The sequence below is a fragment of the Lepisma saccharinum genome, chromosome 29, assembly GCF_977018435.1.
Source record: "Lepisma saccharinum chromosome 29, izLepSacc3.1, whole genome shotgun sequence".
Lineage (NCBI taxonomy): Eukaryota > Metazoa > Arthropoda > Insecta > Zygentoma > Lepismatidae > Lepisma > Lepisma saccharinum.
Window position 1 is genome coordinate 34,506,430 of NC_139257.1, and position 20,896 is coordinate 34,527,325.

The window sequence follows — 20,896 nt, forward strand, 5'->3', positions numbered from 1 at the left end:
GCGACGACGCTACCACTGCGCCATCGGGGAGGCTCGCAAAGTCTAGAAACTTACATTTTATGTGTAAATGTCACACACATAATGCTGGAAAGCCCCAAAATAAGTAAGGTTGCATGCTACAGATAGTTGAGACAAAAGCACTTCCAAAGTCATTTTGTCATTTCTTCAAATGATATCACTTATTAAAAAAAAGAAATAAACAAATGGGTATCGCTAGCCGCACATACTCAATCTATATTTGCTAAAAAAAAGAAGTTCTAATCTACTTGAATGAATAAAAAGAATAAAAACTATTAACCAACCTTCTTGTGCGATGACAAAGACATCACCTCCTTTTCCTCCAACCCCTCCATATTTCGGCAGCCCATTACCACCTGCACCTCCTTGAACATGGAGCCTGACAGAGTCTAAAAAGCCTTCACGAAGATATTTTCTAGGAACCTAGTAAGCATATCGAAATGAAGAAATATAATTACATTTTTGGTTTTCACTTTCTCAACATTGTGATGTTAGAAATGTTATCATACTCAAGAGTTACAAATGAACTTATAATATCTAAAATAAAAAATATATATATATTTCATGTACCACTCACTACATGTACAGTGAGATGCATAAGAATTGCTTGGCAAATTGTCCACGACTACTTTTACTACTTTCTTTCTTGCATCCTACATGTTTTTTTTAAGAACTGGATGCTGGTGTAGAGGTTGTCAGCAGCTTGTATCTCATTTGTTTTAATTCCTGGAGCTCTCTTTGTGTAAAATAAAGAGTATAAACATGGTGATGGACAATTTGCTTGACAGGGTTCCTACACAAAATCATGCAATTTTTTCCAGGACATTTCCAGGACTTTTCAAGGATTTTCTACAATTGCTCCAGAACAAGTGTAGAAAGTAAGCATGGCAAAATACACATCATTACATATTTTCTTTTATTAAAAAAAAAAGTTCTAATTTTTTTAATGCAGGCTCCCAACTATAATTTTGGAACAGGCTTTTTCATAAATAATAGAATTATCTCGGCTCTTAAAACAGTAGAATTTATTAATGATAGGATATCATATGCAGTTTTACAGGGTAGGTGGTGTAAAATTATTTTAATAAACATACATGCACCAACGAAGATAAAGATGATAATACTAAAGATGATTTTTATACAGAGTTAGAACAGGTCTTTGATAAATTTTCTCAGTATGATATGAAAATTCTGTTAGGTGACTGTAATGCACAGATTGGCACAGAGAGACATTTAAACCCACGATTGGTAAAGAAAGTCTTCATGAATTAAGTAATGATAATGGTATAAGATTGATTACTTTTGCAACCTCAAAGAATTTAATTGTGAAAAGTACCACTTTTAAACATAAAGATATCCATAAATATACCTGGTCTTCTCCAGATGGTAAAACTCATAATCAGATAGATCATATTCTCATTGATAAGAGAAGGCATACTAGTATAATTGACGTTCGTACACATAGAGGTGCTGACTGTGCCAGGACCATTATTTAGTAATTGCTAAATTAAGAGAAAGACTCTCAGGGATAAATCATAAGCAACAAAATCTAAAAGTTCTAAAATTTGATACAGGAAAGTTTACTGATGAAAGAATTAAGAAAGCTTACCAAATTAAACTGTCAAATAGATTTGATGTTTTGCAGGATTTAAATGATGATGAAAATATAAATGAAACAGACGTAAATAAGAATTGGGAGCACATACGTAATGCAATAGAATCAGCAGCTAAAGAAAGTATAGGATACCATAAACCGAGAAAAAGTAAGCCATGGTTTGATAATGAATGTCATAATCTAATAGAAATAAGAAATCAGGCTAGACTTAGGTGGTTAAATAACTCTGATGATACAAATCTAAGCAATTATAAAAGAATAAAGCGAGAAGTTAACCGCACGTTTAGAAGTAAAAAAAGAGATTACTTGAAAAGCAAAATTAACGAAATTGAAACAAACAGCAAAAATAAAAATATCAGAGATTTATATAAAGGTGTAAATGAGTTTAGAAAGGGGTGGCAACCTAAAGTAAACTTGATAAAAGATAAAGACGGTGATTTTCTAGCTGACCCAAACGATATTCTAAATAGATGGAAGAACTACTTTAATGACCTTTTAAATGTCCATGTAGGAGATAAATCAGAAGTGAATGAATGAATGAAGTACACACAGCAGAACCTTTAGTTCCAGAACCTAACTTGACTGAAGTTAAAGATGCTATTAAAAGGCTAAAGAATAACAAAGCACCTGGCATTGATTTAATACCAGCTGAGTTAATTAAATATGGTGGAAATTCATTAATATGTCAAATTCATAAATTAATTTGTTTAATATGGAATAAAGAAGAAATCCCTCAACAGTGGAAAGAATCCATAATTGTTCCTGTGTTTAAAAAAGGCGATAAAATGAACTGCAATAATTACCGTGGAATTTCTCTACTCTCAACAACATATAAAATATTATCTAACATTCTTTTAACAAGACTAACCCCATATGCTAATGAAATTATAGATGATTATCAATGTGGATTTAAACGCAACAGATCAACTACAGATCAAATTTTTCACATCAGACAGACACTTGAAAAGAAGTGGGAATATAATCAAAATGTCCATCAGCTATTCATTGATTTCAAAAAAGCATATGATTCGGTCAAAAGAGATAAATTATATAATATATTAGTAGAGTTTGGAATACCTAAGAAGCTTGTTAGTATGATAAAAATATGCACCAGTGAAACAGAAATTAAAATTCGTGTGGGTATTAATATGTCTGACAAATTTACAATTCATGATGGGTTAAAACAAGGAAATGCATTATCTCCATTGCTCTTTAATTTTGCCTTAGAATATGCTGTTAGGAAGGTAAAAGAAACTAAAGGAGGACTAAAATTAAATGGTGTGACTCAGTTGTTAGCATATGCAGATGATGTAGACTTACTGGGGGATGATGTGAATACAATTAAGAATAATGCTAAAATATTTTTCAAAACTGCTAAAGAGATAGGTTTGGAAGTTAACAAAGAGAAAACTAAATATATGCTTACAGGCCGAAACCAAGTGTTAGGTAATAATCAAAATCTAATTATTGATAACAACTCGTTTGAACCAGTTTCCAAATTCAAATACTTAGGAGTAATATTAACAAATGAAAATTATATTAAAGAGGAAATAAAAAGTAGGCTTAATTCAGGAAATGCATGTTACTTCTCTCTTCATAAACTTTTGTCTTCTCGTTTAATATCTAAGAAACTAAAAGTTAAAATATACAAAACCGTAATTTTGCCTGTAGTATTATATGGGTGTGAAACTTGGTCCCTTACATTGAAAGAGGAACATAAATTGAGAGTATTTGAAAATAGGATCCTTAGGAAAATCTTTGGATCTAAAAGGGATGAGGAGACAGGTGAGTGGAGAAGGTTACATAATTTAGAACTACATAATTTGTATTCATGTCCAGACATTATTAGAATAATTAAATCAAGAAGACTTAGATGGGCAGGCCATGTGGCACGAATGGGAGAGGAAAGAGGAGTTTACAGGATTCTTGTTGGGAAACCTGATGGTATGAGACCAGTAGGAAGGCCAAGACGAAGATGGAGGGACAACGTCGAGATGGACCTAAGGGAAATCGGTAGGGATGGAAAAGAGTATATAGATCTTGCTCAAGATAGGGACAGATGGAAGGCCTGTGTTGCTGCAGCCATGAACCTTCGGGTTTAAGAAGGCTAGAGAGTTAGTTAGTTAGTTAGGCTCCCAACTACCCTACACCTGCTCCTTTCCACACCTTTCATTTCTTAGTATAATGAAGGTTATTTAATTTTTACAATAATACAGAAAAAATACAAAGGTAGAAAAAATAAACACAAGTATAGCTATATAAGTTTATAAAAAATTACCATCTTGTATTACAAATAAACAAGAATAATATCCTTGGAGAACTTGGAATATTTAGGATAGCAAACCCTTTTTTTTTAACCATTATTATTATCATCATATTTTCTACCTCTGAGCGATACAAAATAATACAAAAGCACGGGGCATTATACTTCAATCATAAAAATACAACTTATCACAAAACTATGACTACAGTAGACAGCAACGTGACATAGGTAAATAAACCACTGCCATGACACTGGCCTGTTTTAAATGAAAACTTATTGTAATTCATGCAAATAAAATGGGGCAAAGGAATTTCCAGGACAATCTCCAAAATTCCAGGTACAGCTTGGAAAAGTGTGAAATTTCATAACATTTCCATGCCTGGAAGGAATATTTCAAAATTCCAGGTTTACCAGGATGCGTAGGAACCCTGTGATACATTCTACCCTTGTGTTGCTGGTAGTCATAATTTTCAGATCGAGCTTCATCCTTCTTCAGGGATGGAAGACATGGGGAAATGGTATGTCATGAATTGGTTAAAAATATAATCCCCTAATCATGTCACTATACCTCAGCCATGGCCCCTGGCCCCCATTTACACAACAAAATGGTTATTTTGACAAAATCCTGTTTGCCTGCTGGCTGCTTTGGGGAGGAGGGAATCTAAGGATGCCATTTGTTGCCCAAATGGGAGGGGGGCAGCAGTATGCCTAATTGGCTGCTAGACCACAAGTTTCTTCGTAGGCAAAGGCAGCAACAGCACCTGAAAGCCATACGGGAAGTCCCTGCGCCAGTTGTTAGCTTGGCCGCACTCTAAAATGGCCATGCCTTCACCTTTTGCATATCTTGTGCAGGGAAAGCCAAAAAAATAGTAAGCAAATTGTCATCATCATATTTTCCACAACGTGGGGCAGAGGACAACCCGTCATCTAGCACAAGAACAATTCCATTCCCTTAAAAACACACAGAATGAAGAAGAAAAAGAACGTAAGCAGCGATGGTCAATTTGCTTACTGCTTTCTTTCCAGCTGTACATCTCCTATCCCTGAAAAAAGATCAAAGTTGATTCAGAAATTAGGACTACCAACAAGACAACATTGTGACTTTGACATACTTTTTTTTTTTAATATTTCAAGTTCGCTTTTGGAAATTTCCATTACCCTTTTTGGTAAAACTGTCATATGCGGAAATTGCTCTAACTCGTTCATTCTCTACTTTTTTACATTCGTACTTACCTATTCTGCATTGCAAAAGATTGTTTAACAAAGGATTTGGCTTTTTTTTTTTAACGAAATTAGTATCTATTGTAGACATATCGAGTAATTATTGTTTGTTCTTTTCTTGCTTCCTGAACATGTAAAATGGCGGGTAAATCTTGACTAGAGTTTTGTTTCAAACGGCAAAGCAGTGTTTCAACCTTTTTAACATAAAAATTCCCGCATAGCCCCAAAAACCATTCCCGCATAGCCCCAAAAACCATTCGGGATAGTATGACCATCCACGAATAGCCCCAAAAACCATTCCCACATAGCCCCAAAAAACCATTCACACATAGCCCCAAAAACCATTCTGGAACGTATAACCATCCACGAATAGCCCCAAAAACCATTCACGATAGCCCCATGCACCATCACGGTAAGATTAGGTTAGGTTGCTTTAGGTTGGGCAATATAGTGAAAAAACTGCATGTTTGGAAACACTTACAGCAGATTACGTCATCAGATGCTCGCAACATCCGGTTCAAGTACATGGATGGAAATGCAAGCAACAGCTTTTGTGCATCGGACGGACATTATTATAGAAAAATACATGATTTAGCGGCCAAATACATTGAAAAATGCGAGAAAACACTTCCACGACCTTCCGAAATTACACAGAAGCTCAATTCCGTAAGTACTTTTTCCTGTAAATTTGAAGAAATCCATTTCCCGCATATGACATTTTTACCCCCGTTTTTTTAAAAAATAACGAGTACAGTGTGTTTTTAATGCCTGTGTGTCTTGTATAATTAAATCAAAATAATAAACATGACATTATACATTTTTGCACTGGTACTAATTGAATTTTAAAATCTGCAGTAATAAGGTAGAGTCAGCCATTGTATTGCATAGTTACTCATGCTATTACCAGTTGAGTCCTAGCAACGCAACTGCTGTGGTAGAATTAATTGCTCTTAAAACATTCTTGACTTAATTAATAAATTAATATTTTTTAAGATCACATTCCAAAATGTATAGCTTTATCTTAATTATATTCATGGCTTTCATAGCCCATAGTTGGGAGAGAAAAAAAAATGGCTTCTGAGAATTGTGTTTTCCTTTGTCTAGCCCTGGTTATAATATTGTTTTAACCTGAAAAGTTAATTCACCTCCTTAATTAATATAGAGGTATAAGCATTTAGGTATTTACAGTGTGGTATTTGAAAATTTTCTATTGGGGGGGGGGGGTTTCAGGAACTACTCTCGAAGCTTTTAGATATTATATAAATTATGTATGGTTTCCCTCCCGGAAGTGACAAAAACGGGGGGATGTAGAAAGAAAGGCAGAAATTTCTCTCATCCCTCCCCAAAAATTATCCTGAATATTTACTGTATAAATCCAAGGTATTTGAGTTATGTTCATAAAAACTAGTAACAAAATATCAGATTAACAAATTCATTGGCAACTGACTGATTAACTAGCATTTGATTTTTAGGCACTGTTTTGTGTAATATTTAGATATCAAAGTTCATTCAATAGTAAAAAGTGAAATCACAGAACTAGAATATGCAAAAAAATAATCTGTTCTTCTTACAATCACACAACAGAGGAACATAATAAATATACTCTGAATCTATTAAAATAATATTTCAATTTTGCATTGCTCTCTTGAGAGATTACATATTTTTTTCAAGTTTGACATTACTGATATTGATTTGTGCTGTGAAGCAAACTTCGAACCTTGTTTGGAATGAAGAATAAAGCATTATTTGTGATTATACATTCAATTAAAGATTCTCATTCTCATGATTTAACCCTTAGACGCTGAGGCTCATTTTCCCGGTATTTGTAATAAACACCGAACATGTTTTCAGCGAGACATTTGAAATTCTGCATGCTTCTATATGAAATTTTATATTCCGGAACTAAGAACATTAGAGGTACAAATGAAACCTCGTTTTGTTTCAATTTCAATTGTTTTTATTCAGTATACTTTTGGCTATAATACTGAAGGGGAAAAAAACAACTTTCCGTAATCAGTTAGGAGAAGAAGAAAACAGGGAAAAACTAAAAATTCAATGCACTAACCCCGAGCGTGTTTTCATCGGGAAATTTAAAATTCCGCATGCTTCTAAATGAAATTTTATATTTCCAGAACTAAGGAAGTTACAGTACAAATGATACCTCGTTTTGTTCAGTATACTTTGGGCTATAATCCTGATAAGAAAAAGAGCAGTCGGCTGTTTTGCAACCTTTTGTTGGCAGCTGGAAGCTCTTGCTTTCTATCCCTCCGCGTCCCCCTTCCTCCTCCCACCACCCCTACCCATGCTTTTATTTTATTTATTTATTTATTTATTTATTTATTTATTAATTTGAAAAGTCCTGAATACAGAAAAATTCATTTTACATCAGGATATCAACCGGAAAAGAAATAAACAAAATAATAAGATGGAAACATATACATATACAGGGCTCGAAAAATCCCAGTCACCATGGAGACTGAAAATTTCAGCCTGGCGACTGTGATGTTTTGGTGTAATATTGCCATTTTTTAAATTTGCATGTACGAAATTTTGAAGATTCTTTTGTTCTAAGTTCAATTTGCAGTACAGTGTAAATGATTTTTCTTTATATATGTTATGAACATTCCATGGAATCAGTAACAATTTGTTACTCTTTGCCTCCCACATCCATCTTCCCGATTTGTCTTTGCAAGCACTTCGTAATATGCTCACATGATTCAGCCATGTTTTGAATTCGGTGATGCTGCTTATGCACAATTGCTCGTAGGTGATTTCCTGGTGCCTGATTTTCAGAGCTGGCGCCTAGCTCCGAAGAAGATTTTTCGAGCACTGTACATATATAACAAGAATGATAACAACTAGGGCAAAAAGAATATTATTTACTCTTCAGCTGCTTTATGCACGCCGTTCTGTAAGTCTGTTTTGATAAATGGAAGCCCGAAGCCTTTTAATGAGTTGTAAATGGTTTGTAGCCTGTAGAGAAGTGATCTTTGTTTTAAAGATAGCCTTGAAGATTTAATGTAAAAGATGTTGTTCCATTTGCTGTTGGAACGTGGGATTCTGATATTAAGAAGTGGCAAGAGTTCGCTGGTGAAAAGTTGTCCATTAATGATTCTGAAGAGTAGTGTTAAATCTGAGAGTTGACGGCGAAGAGAAAGGTCATGAATTTGTAGAGTGGATAGAATTTCTTGTTTGGAGAAGCTTGCAAGGGTTGGGCATCTGTGTTTGACTATTCTGATGAAGAAACTTACTACTTTGTTTGTTTTCTTTAAACTGCTTTCACATGCCATTGACCAAATACAGGAGCCATATTCAAGAATAGGAACAACACACATTGTAAAGTAGGTTTTGAGGGCAGAAACGTGTTATGTCTGTAAATCTGTAGATTAGTCCAAGTGTTTTCATCACTTTCGAAGTTATGTAGTCTATGTGATGGTTGAAAGTCAGTTTGCTATTAAAAATGACACCAAGATCCTTGTGCTGTCGTACGAACGGAATAACCTGGTTGCATAACTTGTAGGAAGGAACTGTGCTATTGGATTTTAGGGTAAACCTCATGACAACAGATTTTTCCGGATTTAATTTGAGATTCCAGTCCTGACACCAGCGTTCAATGTGTTTGAGATTGTCTTGGATATAGCATGTGTCCTGAAGTGAGGTAATGTTTCGAAATAATTTGTAGTCATCAGCATACAATAATACTGAACATTCGGAAGAAATATATTCGTGAATGTCATTCATGAAGAGAGAGAAACACAGGAGCCCCAGAGAACTTCCTTGGGACACACCAGAAACTACAGGAAGCCACGACGAAGAGCAACCAGATATGATAACCTTGCTTTCTATTGTGCAAGTAAGATGAAAGTAGTTTGAGAAGAGGTTCGTGAATTTTAATCTATTTGATAGTTTGTGGTTGAGTTGTGTGTGATATATAGTCAAAGGCTTTTGAAAAGTCTAAGTATACGACATCCATGTCTTGCTTGGCATTCAGGCAATTGACCGCTTTGGTAAGCAAGCAAGGTTTGTGTCACAGGAAGCATGAGGAGAAAACTGTGTTGAGTGGGAGGGAGGAACTGAGAAACATGTGCAAGGATACAATTAGAAATGATATTTTCATCTAGCAGTGCAAGTGCAGGAAGTAAGGAAATCTGGCGATAGGAAGTAACATGAGTTTTGTTTCTGTGATTGAGGATAGGGACACCAGGAATGTCATACTTCTATTGCCAAAAGTGTGTTTTGATACACCAAAATTGAGAAAGAAACCAATAAAAACAAATCACAATTTTCAGACATCGCCCCCTCCCCCAATAGTAACAATGAAATTAAACTTTACCTAATTGTTAATTACATATCTCTAGACTCATGCAGAACTCAAAACATGTATCTCCGATCATTATCCAAGTTACAGTATGTCAGAAAAGTAACATACTACGAGAAAAAGCTACTTCTGACACCGGTGTCACTGCCAGTTCTTTAAGGGTTAAACAGGTAGTAGAAAGACAACGCCAGATAACTAGGCCTACAATACAAGTAAGCTTAATACAAATACCAGGTGGTTATAATTAAAGTGACGGTGTTCAGAGTGGTACAGCACGGGCTGTAATGAGAGTAGCAGTCTGAAACTTCGTAGATATGCTAATGAAGAAAAAAAAAAAGTTCCAATTCTCGCCACCAGGGTAAAAAATGGTGCTGCAAGCAGTCAAAACGTGTAATTTTCCGTAACTCTGACGTCAAAGTCGGTGACATTGCCTAACCATTGTGTGAGCTCCCTGGTTGTTATTGGTGACGCTTGTTGCTTTTTCCCCTTTAGTGATGTGAATGTTCGCCAAACATTAAAAGTTTGAATTTTTCCGTGTAAAAAGCAATGGCTATTGCGAAGAAATACCGTGCACTGCTAGTGAAGTTGTTTTGCCAGAATGGGAGCAATAGCAACGCTGCACTGTGGAAATATCGCCAACAGAAAGGGCTGAGAAGAGGGCCCATGTCAATTAATGGGCTGAAGATGATGAAGAAATTCGAGGAAACAGGTGAATTGGGTGTTGCACCAGGGAGAGGAAGGCGGCCCATACCCGTGGAGGTTGTGGACGAAGTTGCTGTAGCTGTAGCTTACCGTGAAACACATGCCTCAACTTCTGCAACCAGTGCTAGAGCTGTGGCACGTGAATTGTCACTCCCCTGGTCAACAGTTCGCAAGGTTTTGCGGTGCATTTTACACTGGTATCCCTACAAGATTCAAACTGTGCATCAATTGAAACCCTAAGATATTCCACAACGCCGTGAGTTTGCGCATCGGTTTTTGGCATGCATGGAAGTGGATGACATGTGGCCGGGAAATATTCTGTGGACTGACGAGGTGCATTTTATTCTGGACGGTGCAGTGAATACTCAGAACTGTCACATGCAGGAACAACCATTGCACTCAGTTTACGTGACTGCTTGGTGTGGGTTCACTAGCTCCTTCATTCTTGGTCCGTTTTTCTTTGAGGAGATGACACCTCGAGGGCCTGTTAGAGGTGTACAGTGACATCTGCACGTTATAGGGACCTCCTTGTGCAACACGCGATTCCAGCTTTGCAAGAACGGAACTGTGAACACACCACCATTTTCATGCAAAATGGGGCAACACCACATATCGCTCGCCACGTGAAAGATTTGCTGCGATAAACCTTCATTAATAACCGCATCATCTCTAGTCAGTTTCCAGATGCATGGCCTTCCAGATCCGGCTGTGGGGATATTTAAAAAATTGTGTCTATGAGGGACATGTCCAGTCTCTGCCTGATCTGAAGGCTAGCATACAACGACATGCTGCTCAGATTTCACCAGAAATGCTGCGAGCAACCGTCGACCATGCTGTGTTACGAATACAGCATGTTGCTGAATTGGGAGGCCATACTGAACAGTTCTTGTAACCATAGTTCCTAATAAACATGCCAGAACCATTGTTCTCATGTGTTTGATCTTTCCTGCCTTTTTCCTGTAACTATACCACATTTTGACTGTTTACAGTGCCATTTTTTTAAGCCTGGTGGCAAGAATTGGAACTATTTTTTTTGTTTTTGCATAATTCGCGAGCGCGTGGCTTCATTAGCATATCTACAAAGTTTCAGACTGCTACTCTCGTTACAGCCCATGCTGTACCACTCTGAACAAAGTCACTTTAATTATAATCACCTGGTAGTTGTCCAGAGAAATATAAACAAAATTGTTGATTATGTGAAAGCAACAAAAAAATAGACAACATCTACAATAGGCACCACAAATGATGAAGAATAGGAACCTAAAAGGCAGTATAGAATAAAAAGGCAACCAAAATATTGATTATCTGATTCTTTCGGCCAATCATTGATTGATTGACTTGCTTTATTTTACTTCGCTCTTTGTGCCACTTCTGGCTAATTTGCGAAGATGGGGATGAGTGATGATAAGGATGAATGGACACTCACAAATATCCATTTCCAGGCCAGGATTCGAACCCGGGACCCCTGGCATTGTGGCGCAATGTGCAGAACGACTTGAGATGACCGGACCCCTCCCCGATTTTCTTCATATTTGGCATACTCACTAATTGAGGCCTCCTAATCACGAATCTGAAGTTAAAATTTGTCGGAAACGTCTAGAAATTGCAAAATAACCTAAAATAAGGCGTTAGTTTTTGGAATGGAAACTGTCGACTTTCGCGAATTTTTTTGTTTCACAACCAAATATATATATTCCTGATACTACCACGATGCCAAATTTCAACTATGTTTGCCTAACCTAACCAGGTGCCAATGGTTCGTGGGGCTAACGTCAATGGTTCGCAATTATTTGCAATTTTTAGATCCTGATACTACCACGGCACCAAATTTGCTAAAATTTTTGTATCCCCAAAACGTATTTCTTCAATTTTACAGGAGAAAGTACTTACCGAAATGGGTTTATTTATACTTTAGGAAGGCCTTGGAAGTTTGTTTTCACCTCGTTGAAATTTTTTTGCCAGTAAATCATGTAATTTTCGACATTAATGTCATTCCGATGCACGAAAGCTGTTCCCGTGATGTCCGTCTACTATGTGAACCAAATATTTGCGAGCGTTTCATGAGGTAACAACCAGTGAGTGTTTCCAAATACGCAGTTTTGTAACTGTGTAACAGTTCTAGAACGTAAATGAACGTGAGTTACTGTTCATCATTTTTGATTACAAACTTGCGACAACATGACGTGCACAGGATCAGTGGCGTGCTCAATGTGAGGTTGATGGGGGTTATAACCCCCCTTTCGCCCAGTATCTCTAAGGCTATTTATGAATGGTTCGTGGGGCTATTTATGAATGATTTGTGGGGCTATCCGTCAATGGTTTGTCAATGGAAACACTGCACATCAGCTGACGATAGACAACGTGAGTCAAGATTTGCCCGCCGAATTAGCAACGACCAATAAATGATTATAATGTTAAAAATAACGCTTTTTTCATGGAAAAAAAGTTATCCCCAGCTTGAAAAATGTTCCGGTATGCATATGAGGTAAGTAAAAATGATTTTTATTTGAAAATAAACGAGTTTAATGTGTCTCCGGCTTATACAACTGGTACCAATAAAAATACTCGATATTTCGAAAATTGAGATTATTTGCGTAAAAAAAACGAAACGCGTACTTGAAGAACCCTTAGGAATGCAGAATACGTAAGTATCAATGTGAAAAATGTGACCTCAAGTGGCCGCAGTGGCTCAGTCGGTAACGCGTCTGACTACCATGCTCAAGGTCCCGGGTTCGATCCCCGGCCGGTTCAAATCCGGGAACTTTTCTAACGGTGAAAGCGGCCCCGGCGCCTACCCAGCGTCAAATAACATGGGTACCTGGGGGAAACCCTGGGGGGGGGGGGGGGTAAAGGCGGTCAGGGGCGTGATGCTGATCACATCACCCCCACTCACGACCGGATCAAGAAAGTGTGGGGCGTTACCCTCACACCCCCTATACGCCTTCATGGCGTGGTGCTATGCACAGGGGAACACTTTATCAATGTGAAAAATACGAAAATAAGGGAATTAGAGACGTTTGGTGGTTACTGAAATTTTAATCCAAGTTTTAACTATGTTTGCCTAACCTAACCGAAACTAACCTAACCAATGGTTCAGTAAGTATGAGCAGTACTATAATAATCGGAGAGCGGTCGCGAAAATTGATTCGCTTATTTTGCAATTTCTAGACGTTTCCGACAAATTTTAACTTCAGATTCGTGATTAGGAGACCTCAATTAGTGAGTATGTCAAATATGAAGAAAATCGGAGAGGGGTCCGGTCATCTCAAGTCAAACCTTGACTTGTAAGGAATCTCATACTTTTTATTATAAACAGTCTCAAAACTTCGTAGAAAACTGTACGTCTATAGGCCATTTATCGCTCTGGATATGCTGTCAGTGCTTTACAATTAACACCCATACTGCTATACTTGTGAAGCATACGTTATTTCGTCTTAAGTACAAGGCTCCCATTTTCTAGATATTAAAAGTCTAATTATTAACGCTGAATATTGCAAAAGATTAATATGGACAACATTACCTTTAGTTTATTTGTTCGACACAATATACTATTTAGGAAAACCATTATTCTTCAAACTATTACAAGCATAATCTCTTATTACAGCAGAAGATTTCATTACACATGTCATTAACAGAGATCACGCACGTACGGCACAACCCAAGGTATAGAGATTGGCACCAATTGGCACAACCGGCACGACCAATGGTAATAACAAACACCTTTAAACTTTGTTTACTCATATGTTTATGTTTAGATATAGCAGACGACATTCTAGTGTACAATTTTTATTAACGATAATGTTTCGTTCGAAACAAAAGAGGATATAATTGTGACATAATTTATAAAATGTAAGAAATCCATAATATCAGTTCTGTTGTTCAATTACACTGAATGTTATCTTCAACAACCTACTACGTGACGTCATTTCAAACACAAATTGGGATTTGCTGTTCTTTCACACAGAGACTCCAAGAGTTATAAAATTAAAACTAGTCATACTTGCAATTTTCTACCGTAAAGAGAAGAAAACAATTATAAGACACGGATACTGTAATTGTGAACAGAATCATTGATAATTTTCATTTTCCTTAAAGAGTATCGAAGTTTGGCAATGTTACATACAAGAAACTGAAACAGTAACGATAATGATAAACAATAAACATGCTGTGAATACCTTCGTGCGTCCGTTTTTCTTGTCGCTTGTGGTGTGGTTTCGCTCGTGTTAAAAGAGAGTTTGTATTAGCTGAAAAAAACAGCCAGAAAGAATCATTATTGTTATGAACGGATGATATGAAACGTCGTATACCGGCAATGGAGTCCAATGACACATGGAATGGAAAAGGTACGTTTGCCTCTTTTCGTGCAAGGCAAATTGCATACCGGTATGTGATTTGTGGTTGTTTTTTTGGGGGGGGAAGGATAATTGTAGCTGATCACAGAAGAATGGACCTAATGAATAGACAGCTATTTGCTACAAAAGGGAGACGTATACACATATACAATTCAACTCAGATGTTTCAGGAATAGCAATTTCAATATTAGGGTGCAAGGAGAAAATGAATGAACATGATGGACAATTTGTGTAGGATTTTTTTTTCATTCTATTGTGTTTAGTGTAATAGCATTTTCCTACAAACCCTGTAAGTTACTTAGATATAATTTGTGATTTCAGTGCAATTGGTGGAATGTAACCCCAATCCACAAGGCATTCAACTCGATGATCCAGTAGCCGTTGCAAAATACAATCCATCAGACATTGTTGAATTGGCAAAGGAAATTCAACAGGTAAGTTGCTCATGATATTTTACATGTATTTATCTATGTACCATATCATTTTAGGGCCCAAGTTCCTTTTGTTTTATTGCGATTTCTTCATGCTACGAATGCAATTTTTGGTAACATTATAGTATAGTGGTGACGGATTTCTTCAAATTTACAGGAGAAAGTACGCGGAAATCATTTTCTGTAGCGTTGTGGAAGTTCGTGAATGTAGTTTTGATCCATATTAATGCGAATACATGTTGTTTTCTGCGAAAATCTCTGTCCGACGCACTGTTTCTGCTGCCGCCATTTGCTTTCTGCACGAGAGCACAATGTTCCCCGTAGTCAGTGTTTTCACTAGAACATGACGTGTCGAGTATATTTTTTTTTTTTTTTTGGTAACACTTTACTATACCAGAGACGGATTTCTTCAAATTTACAGGAGAAAGTACTTACGCAAATCATTTTCTGTAGCGTTGTTGATGTTCGGGAATGTAGTTTTGATCCATTTTAATGCGAATGCATGTGGTTTTCTACGAAAATCTATTTCCGATGCGCTATTGCTGCTGCCGCCACGATGTTGTCCGTATATGCTAAATTGAACGAAAGGAGTGCTAATGGAACCTAACCTAACCTAGTAGGCATACCTCGTCCCCATGATGGTTTGTGGGGCTATCGTGAATTTTTGGGCTAACGTCAATGGTTTTTGGGGCTACCCGTGGATGGTTTGTGGGAAATAAGGAACAACAGTAAGTACTCGTTAATGTAAGAAATAGACATTATTTTCGTTATAAATTCATTATTTCACCTAAAGAAATGTTCCGCAATGCAGAAGAGTACGTTAGCAATGTAAAAAATTGCAAAATAAATCATTGATAGGTGTCTCCGGTATAGTAAAGTAGTACCGGTTTTTGGGGTTAACGTGAATGGTTTGTGGGGCTAATGTCCATGGTTTGTGGGGCTAACGTCAATGGTTTGTGAGGCTAACGTCAATGGTTTGTGAGGTATTAGCATAATTTCAAATCCTGGCACGAAAGTAGGTATTTTCCGCTGAACGAGGTTGCAACACTGCATAAATCGACAAAACACTCACACAACGCACCCTGTACCAGTACGCTATCGACCGCCATAATGTGTTACAGAATCGAAATAACAAGTAACAGTAAGTACTTGTAAATGTAAGAGATAGACATTATCTTAGAAATGCATTATTTCACCTTAGGAAATGTTCCGCATTCCAAAATAGTACGTTAGCAATGTAAAAAAGTGTGAAATATATGATTTATAGGTATCACCCCCCATACTATAATAGTACCAACTAAACTACCCCCCCCCCATTTTTGTGTTTGTCCCCCCCAAACAAGTTTCCCCATGATGCAGGCACGTCATGAAACCCCCCTGTGGTGGAGCATGCTTCCTTATGTCTCCCAAGTTGAACGGAAGAAGGGAAAGGTGCACGAAGACTTTCCGCCGAAGGTTTTTTCTTGTGGTCGCTCTATAGTGACTACCTTCACCAAGCAGTGAACCTCGCAATTCTACTATAGGTCTCTTGATTTCTCACTATGTGAAGATCCTTTTATAAAAACATGCATGTCCTCTTTTAAAGTATTTCATTCTGTTTGTGCTTATGCACAGGTCCATATGTGTGTGGAGGGGGGGGGGGGAGGACAGAAACCCTGAAGATAAATTTCTCAGTATATTACAACTTATTATACAAGATTAGATGTTTGTAGGATTTCGGAGGGCTTCAGCCCTCAGAGCCCACCCTCAGGTTACATGCCTGCTTAGGCAGTTAGGTTCCGTGTGTCCCTCTAAAATAATCCATTGTATATAGGTGAGGATGTTAGATTAACTGCTCTATAATATTAATCTTTATTCTTCCATGTTGTGCATTATGGTTAGTGTGAATGATACAAAATGTTTAAAAAGTGCTGGTAAAAAATTGCTCTATCTGCTGCTCCCACAAACTGGTGACAGTAGTCATGCCCATTATTATTATTATTATTATTAGTGATACACATAAATGTTTACAATCATTGTCAACGCAAAGCTGTATAATCACAATATATTCCTTACCTTTGTTTCAAATTTGGTGGAGATAAATCATCATTATATTATACAACGGTAAAGAAGTATTTTGTTTATTTAATTTTGGACTTGGTAAGTCTTTCGGGAGGGTCCAGCCCCCCTGTAGCTCTCTCTAAATACATCCTTGCCTGAATGTGCTGTTGCATCATTTAGTTTAGCTTCTATAAAGGCAGTTTAGGGCGACATGTCATCTACAATCTAGGACCAGATTCTCTTCCGTGCCTTATCTTTTGCAAATTACAACCTCAGAGCATAATTTCTATGAAATGTCCAGACTAAATCAATGCATTTTTTTGTAGGCTGACAGCTTTGTCCAAGCAACAGCATGCAGCCAGTTGAGAGTGATTGCAGAGCAAGTGAGGTTCCTCCAGGAGCAAGCAAGGAGAGTGCTGGAAGATGCTAAACAAGATTCAGATCTCCATCATGCAGCCTGCAATTTTCACAAAGTGCCTGGAAATAAATATTATTTGTACAGAAGGCCAACTGGACAGAGATATTTCTCAATGTTATCTCGAGAGGTTAGTACAAAAAAATGTTAAAAAGGTGAAATTGTTCGTTGTCTACCATTTGTATTGTACGTTCAACTGAGTAGAATATTGATGTAAGGTAGTACCAAATCACATGTATAGGTGAAGTCATAATCTTAAGTAATTTCACTTCAACACAATCAGTCTAATGACTTAAGAAGAAGAAGTGTGTACACAGTGGCAGCAATTAAGATTTTTGCAGTTTTATCCCTGCACTATGGCCTGTTAATGCTAAACCTTGCCCCCTTATACTCTGTCCCAGCTAACTGTAGAACAGGGCCGCACATATCGGCAGAGGAGGTAAATCGAGTGGTGAAAGCGCAGTGTTGCCAACCGTATGGTCCAGACCTTAGTCCATACACTACATGCATGGCTTGTCAAACTTTGCTCTTGCAGTTTTATCCCTAATATTTCCCTAAGAAATTCTTAAACCAATCGTACGGACCTGGAGACAAAAATACGGCCCATTTGTCATGTGCGTTTGGTATTATCCTTTTCAAAAGTTTGCAACACTGACAGATTTCCTCAAGGAAACTGCATAACTCCTGTCATGCATTACACAATCCCGTTTCTCTCACTGTTTATTGGTGGAGCCATTTCGCGTCACTACTTGCGCAGACTTGTTCTCATTCACCTGGTCTACAGTTAGCTGGTACGGAGTTTAGTTTTGGCCCTGCTGTGTGGCATATCTTAGTGTTGTTTTTTATCAACTGAAAAATAACACTAAGCAAGATTACAGGGTGTTTCACAAGACATGCAACACCAACTTTGGTTGGCTATAAACATGAAAACTGAAAGATATCCACCACAGGTTTTCTGCATTATGAAGCCCCATCTATTGAGATGTTTAAAAAATACGGTTGGTTGCCAGTTTACTCCATGAGGAGAAATTCAAGAAATAAATTAAACTGAACTGTTTTCAGGAACTCAAATTTCAGGGGAGAAATGGATAAGTAAAACTATCATGGGATGTTTCCTTCTCAACACCTGTGTAGTATGAGCACATCAAAATGAATTTAGCTCTAGTATACTTAACTTTCAAATAATGCAATGTGATGAAATATAAACCTTTGAATTGTGCAAAAAATATAATCCAGTGTTTGATTTTTTTATTATAAGTTTTTGTATAAATTCGTAAAAATATTTCTTCTTTGTTGCAGGAGTGGGGTGGATCATGCCCCCATGAGTACCTTGGAGCGTATCGTCTCGAGCATGACATGTCGTGGAGCCCAGAGTCACAACTTGAAAATAGATCAAATGAGATAGCTATGCTAGATAAAATATTGAAGGCTAACGAAACATTTGCAATTACATATGGCTGCCACAATGGAGGGAACTCTTAAGTGGCAAACCAAATGAAAATTGTGGATGGAAAATTGTTTTCTGTGATTTGACCAAAATGTGATACATATTGTAATTACAAATAATTATTTTATTCATGGAAGGAATTCCATTTTTATGTTGACTTACAGTAATGTCATTACTTCCAAACTTATGTTTATTTCTACAATTAAGTTTGGGATGTATAAATAAAGTTCAAGTTCCATTTCTTTGTATTTTTTCTGTAGGTAAATTATTGTGCCATAATTGCTGAAATTTCTTCATTGTTATTTCACATTCACGAAATATGCCCTGATCTTTTTACAAAAAAAGCTATCACATATATTTCAAAAATGGATTGGCGAACAAAGAGAAACGTTACTGGAAATTTCCACCAATAGCGTTCATTTTAGAAACTGACAGTACTCGTCAAAAAACAGGTGAAATGAAACTAAGGCCAATTCTATGAATCATGTCAGTTATTGTCATGGTGCTTTGTCCTCTGCTCTGCTGTTACAAATACATTAGTGGGGACACATTGCACATCCAGCGTATGGTTAAGTTTTTCAGCATTTCTGAGCAAATGGGATCCTATGGTATTGTAATCAGATGGCCTTGACGGAAACGATTCTAATTCTTAAGTGCTCACTCCCGAGGTTGGTTCACTCGAGTCCTTTGTTACTTCCTTGCTCAGGTACTTCTATTCTCAGTTACTCTTCACATACCTTATGGCCTTAGGCAGGAAAAAATTTCCAAGGGGGAGGGGGGGTTCACTCGTCCTCGATTGCATGAGCGTCATCAGAAATTTGAATAATAGAAATAATTATTATTATATAATAATTAAAATTCATATGAATAAAAATTTTATTCCATTATTATTATTATTATTGCTGCTGTTAATTCCTTGAGGATACTTATTCAATTCAAAAGATGAGTGAATATTCAGCACAAGTTTTTTTTTTCAGCGTGTACTGAAATGCACAGTTATTATATTTTGTTATTAAATTTTAGACACCTTCAGGAAAAAGCTTTAAAGTTAGATGGAAATTTTAGGTATAAATGTTTGTTTGACCTGTCACATAAAACTTTTTGGAATTTTGAAAACTGTAGAATCATTTATTCTTTAAAAAAACATAGCCTGGTGCATGTATTGTAACACCAATTTTTCAATAACTCTGTTTTCTCTGTTCGAATAACTACCTTGATAGCAATTAAAATAAATGTTCTGCTATTTTGTAACGTTCAATCAATGCTGGACTAGTACGATCCCCCTCCCGACGCTCATAATTGTTACTATACTTACCAAACAACCTATGTACTCACAATACATGTATGTTTTTTATGGATGTGCCGCATTGATGGCTGGGTGGAGGATAGTTAATGTTACGTGCTACAAAGATGGACTACTATCGAGGTTTGAACTCCTAGAATTTTAAATCTTATCGGACAGGACATTAAAAAGTTGGAAAGGGAATTTTAGGACAATCGTAAGATAATTTTTAGTTGACCCTGGAACACTGGAAAGAGGACAGCAGAAGTGAAATGGAACGGCTGCGGGTGGGCTGCAATTCCGGGAATAAATTCTGTTCCGCTCAAGTTTCAGAATTCCAAATGTTTGAAAATTCTAGCTTGATCATTTCAGCATTGTCTCCCTGATGTATTTTTGTGAAGGTTGGAATAAATTTTTGAACATGAGTTACATACAAAATAGTCTAACACAGTTATTTTTTAATGGTTTTTATTTGATTTTATCTGCGACGTTTCAAGCTACACATTCAACAACACAACCTCACATGGCTAGTCACTCTACACTTCAAATAAATCAAATAAAAAACACTAAAAATAACTGTCTTAGATTATTTTGCATGAACAAGAAGTGGTTATGCGAACCTTCAAGAAGAGCATGAGTTACATATTTTGGTTTCTGAATATCCATTAATCCAACATGCCAGAAGTTTCAGAGGGGGTTGAACCCTAGAAACCCCCTCTAAATACGGCCATGCCATACCTCCGTATTTATGGGAAGTGCACTGTGGAACTGGTTTATATTACATTCTTACGT

The 20,896-nt window shown here is 36.9% G+C and overlaps 2 protein-coding genes across 4 annotated transcripts in view; one reads left to right on the forward strand and one right to left on the reverse strand.

Moving 5' to 3' along the window:
* The window catches only part of LOC145981494 (GTP-binding protein 10 homolog), a 33,975-nt gene extending 20,179 nt beyond the window's left edge, over nt 1–13,796 (reverse strand). The window contains exons 1-2 of the mRNA XM_083114761.1: nt 13,658–13,796; nt 303–441 (exon numbers count right to left, since the gene is read on the reverse strand). Coding sequence (XP_082970887.1) covers nt 303–441; nt 13,658–13,702 — 184 coding nt within the window. The 5' untranslated portion in view covers nt 13,703–13,796. The remainder of the gene's footprint in view (nt 1–302; nt 442–13,657) is intronic.
* LOC145981495 (uncharacterized protein C1orf50 homolog) lies at nt 5,652–19,064 on the forward strand. 3 transcript variants are annotated; one of them, XM_083114763.1, is made up of 4 exons: nt 5,652–5,783; nt 14,811–14,923; nt 17,287–17,505; nt 18,675–19,064. In XM_083114763.1, exons 1-4 carry the CDS (start codon nt 5,732–5,734, stop codon nt 18,855–18,857), a joined length of 567 nt encoding a protein of 188 aa, XP_082970889.1. In that variant the 5' UTR covers nt 5,652–5,731; the 3' UTR covers nt 18,858–19,064. The 3 variants fall into 3 exon arrangements, with proteins under 3 accessions (XP_082970889.1, XP_082970888.1, XP_082970890.1); XM_083114762.1 differs by lacking the exon at nt 5,652–5,783 and adding an exon at nt 14,104–14,480; XM_083114764.1 differs by lacking the exon at nt 5,652–5,783 and adding an exon at nt 14,562–14,720.
* The last annotated feature ends 1,832 nt before the right edge of the window (nt 19,065–20,896 follow it).

What these genes read in the sequence shown, in the direction of transcription:
- LOC145981495 (XM_083114763.1), top strand. Translation starts at nt 5,732, where the DNA reads ATGCGAGAAAACACTTCCACGACCTTCCGAAATTACACAGAAGCTCAA. An exon ending in TGGCAAAGGAAATTCAACAG is followed by an intron (nt 14,924 to 17,286) that starts GTAAGTTGCTCA and finishes ATTTTTTTGTAG; the next exon opens with GCTGACAGCTTTGTCCAAGC. An exon ending in TCTCAATGTTATCTCGAGAG is followed by an intron (nt 17,506 to 18,674) that starts GTTAGTACAAAA and finishes TCTTTGTTGCAG; the next exon opens with GAGTGGGGTGGATCATGCCC.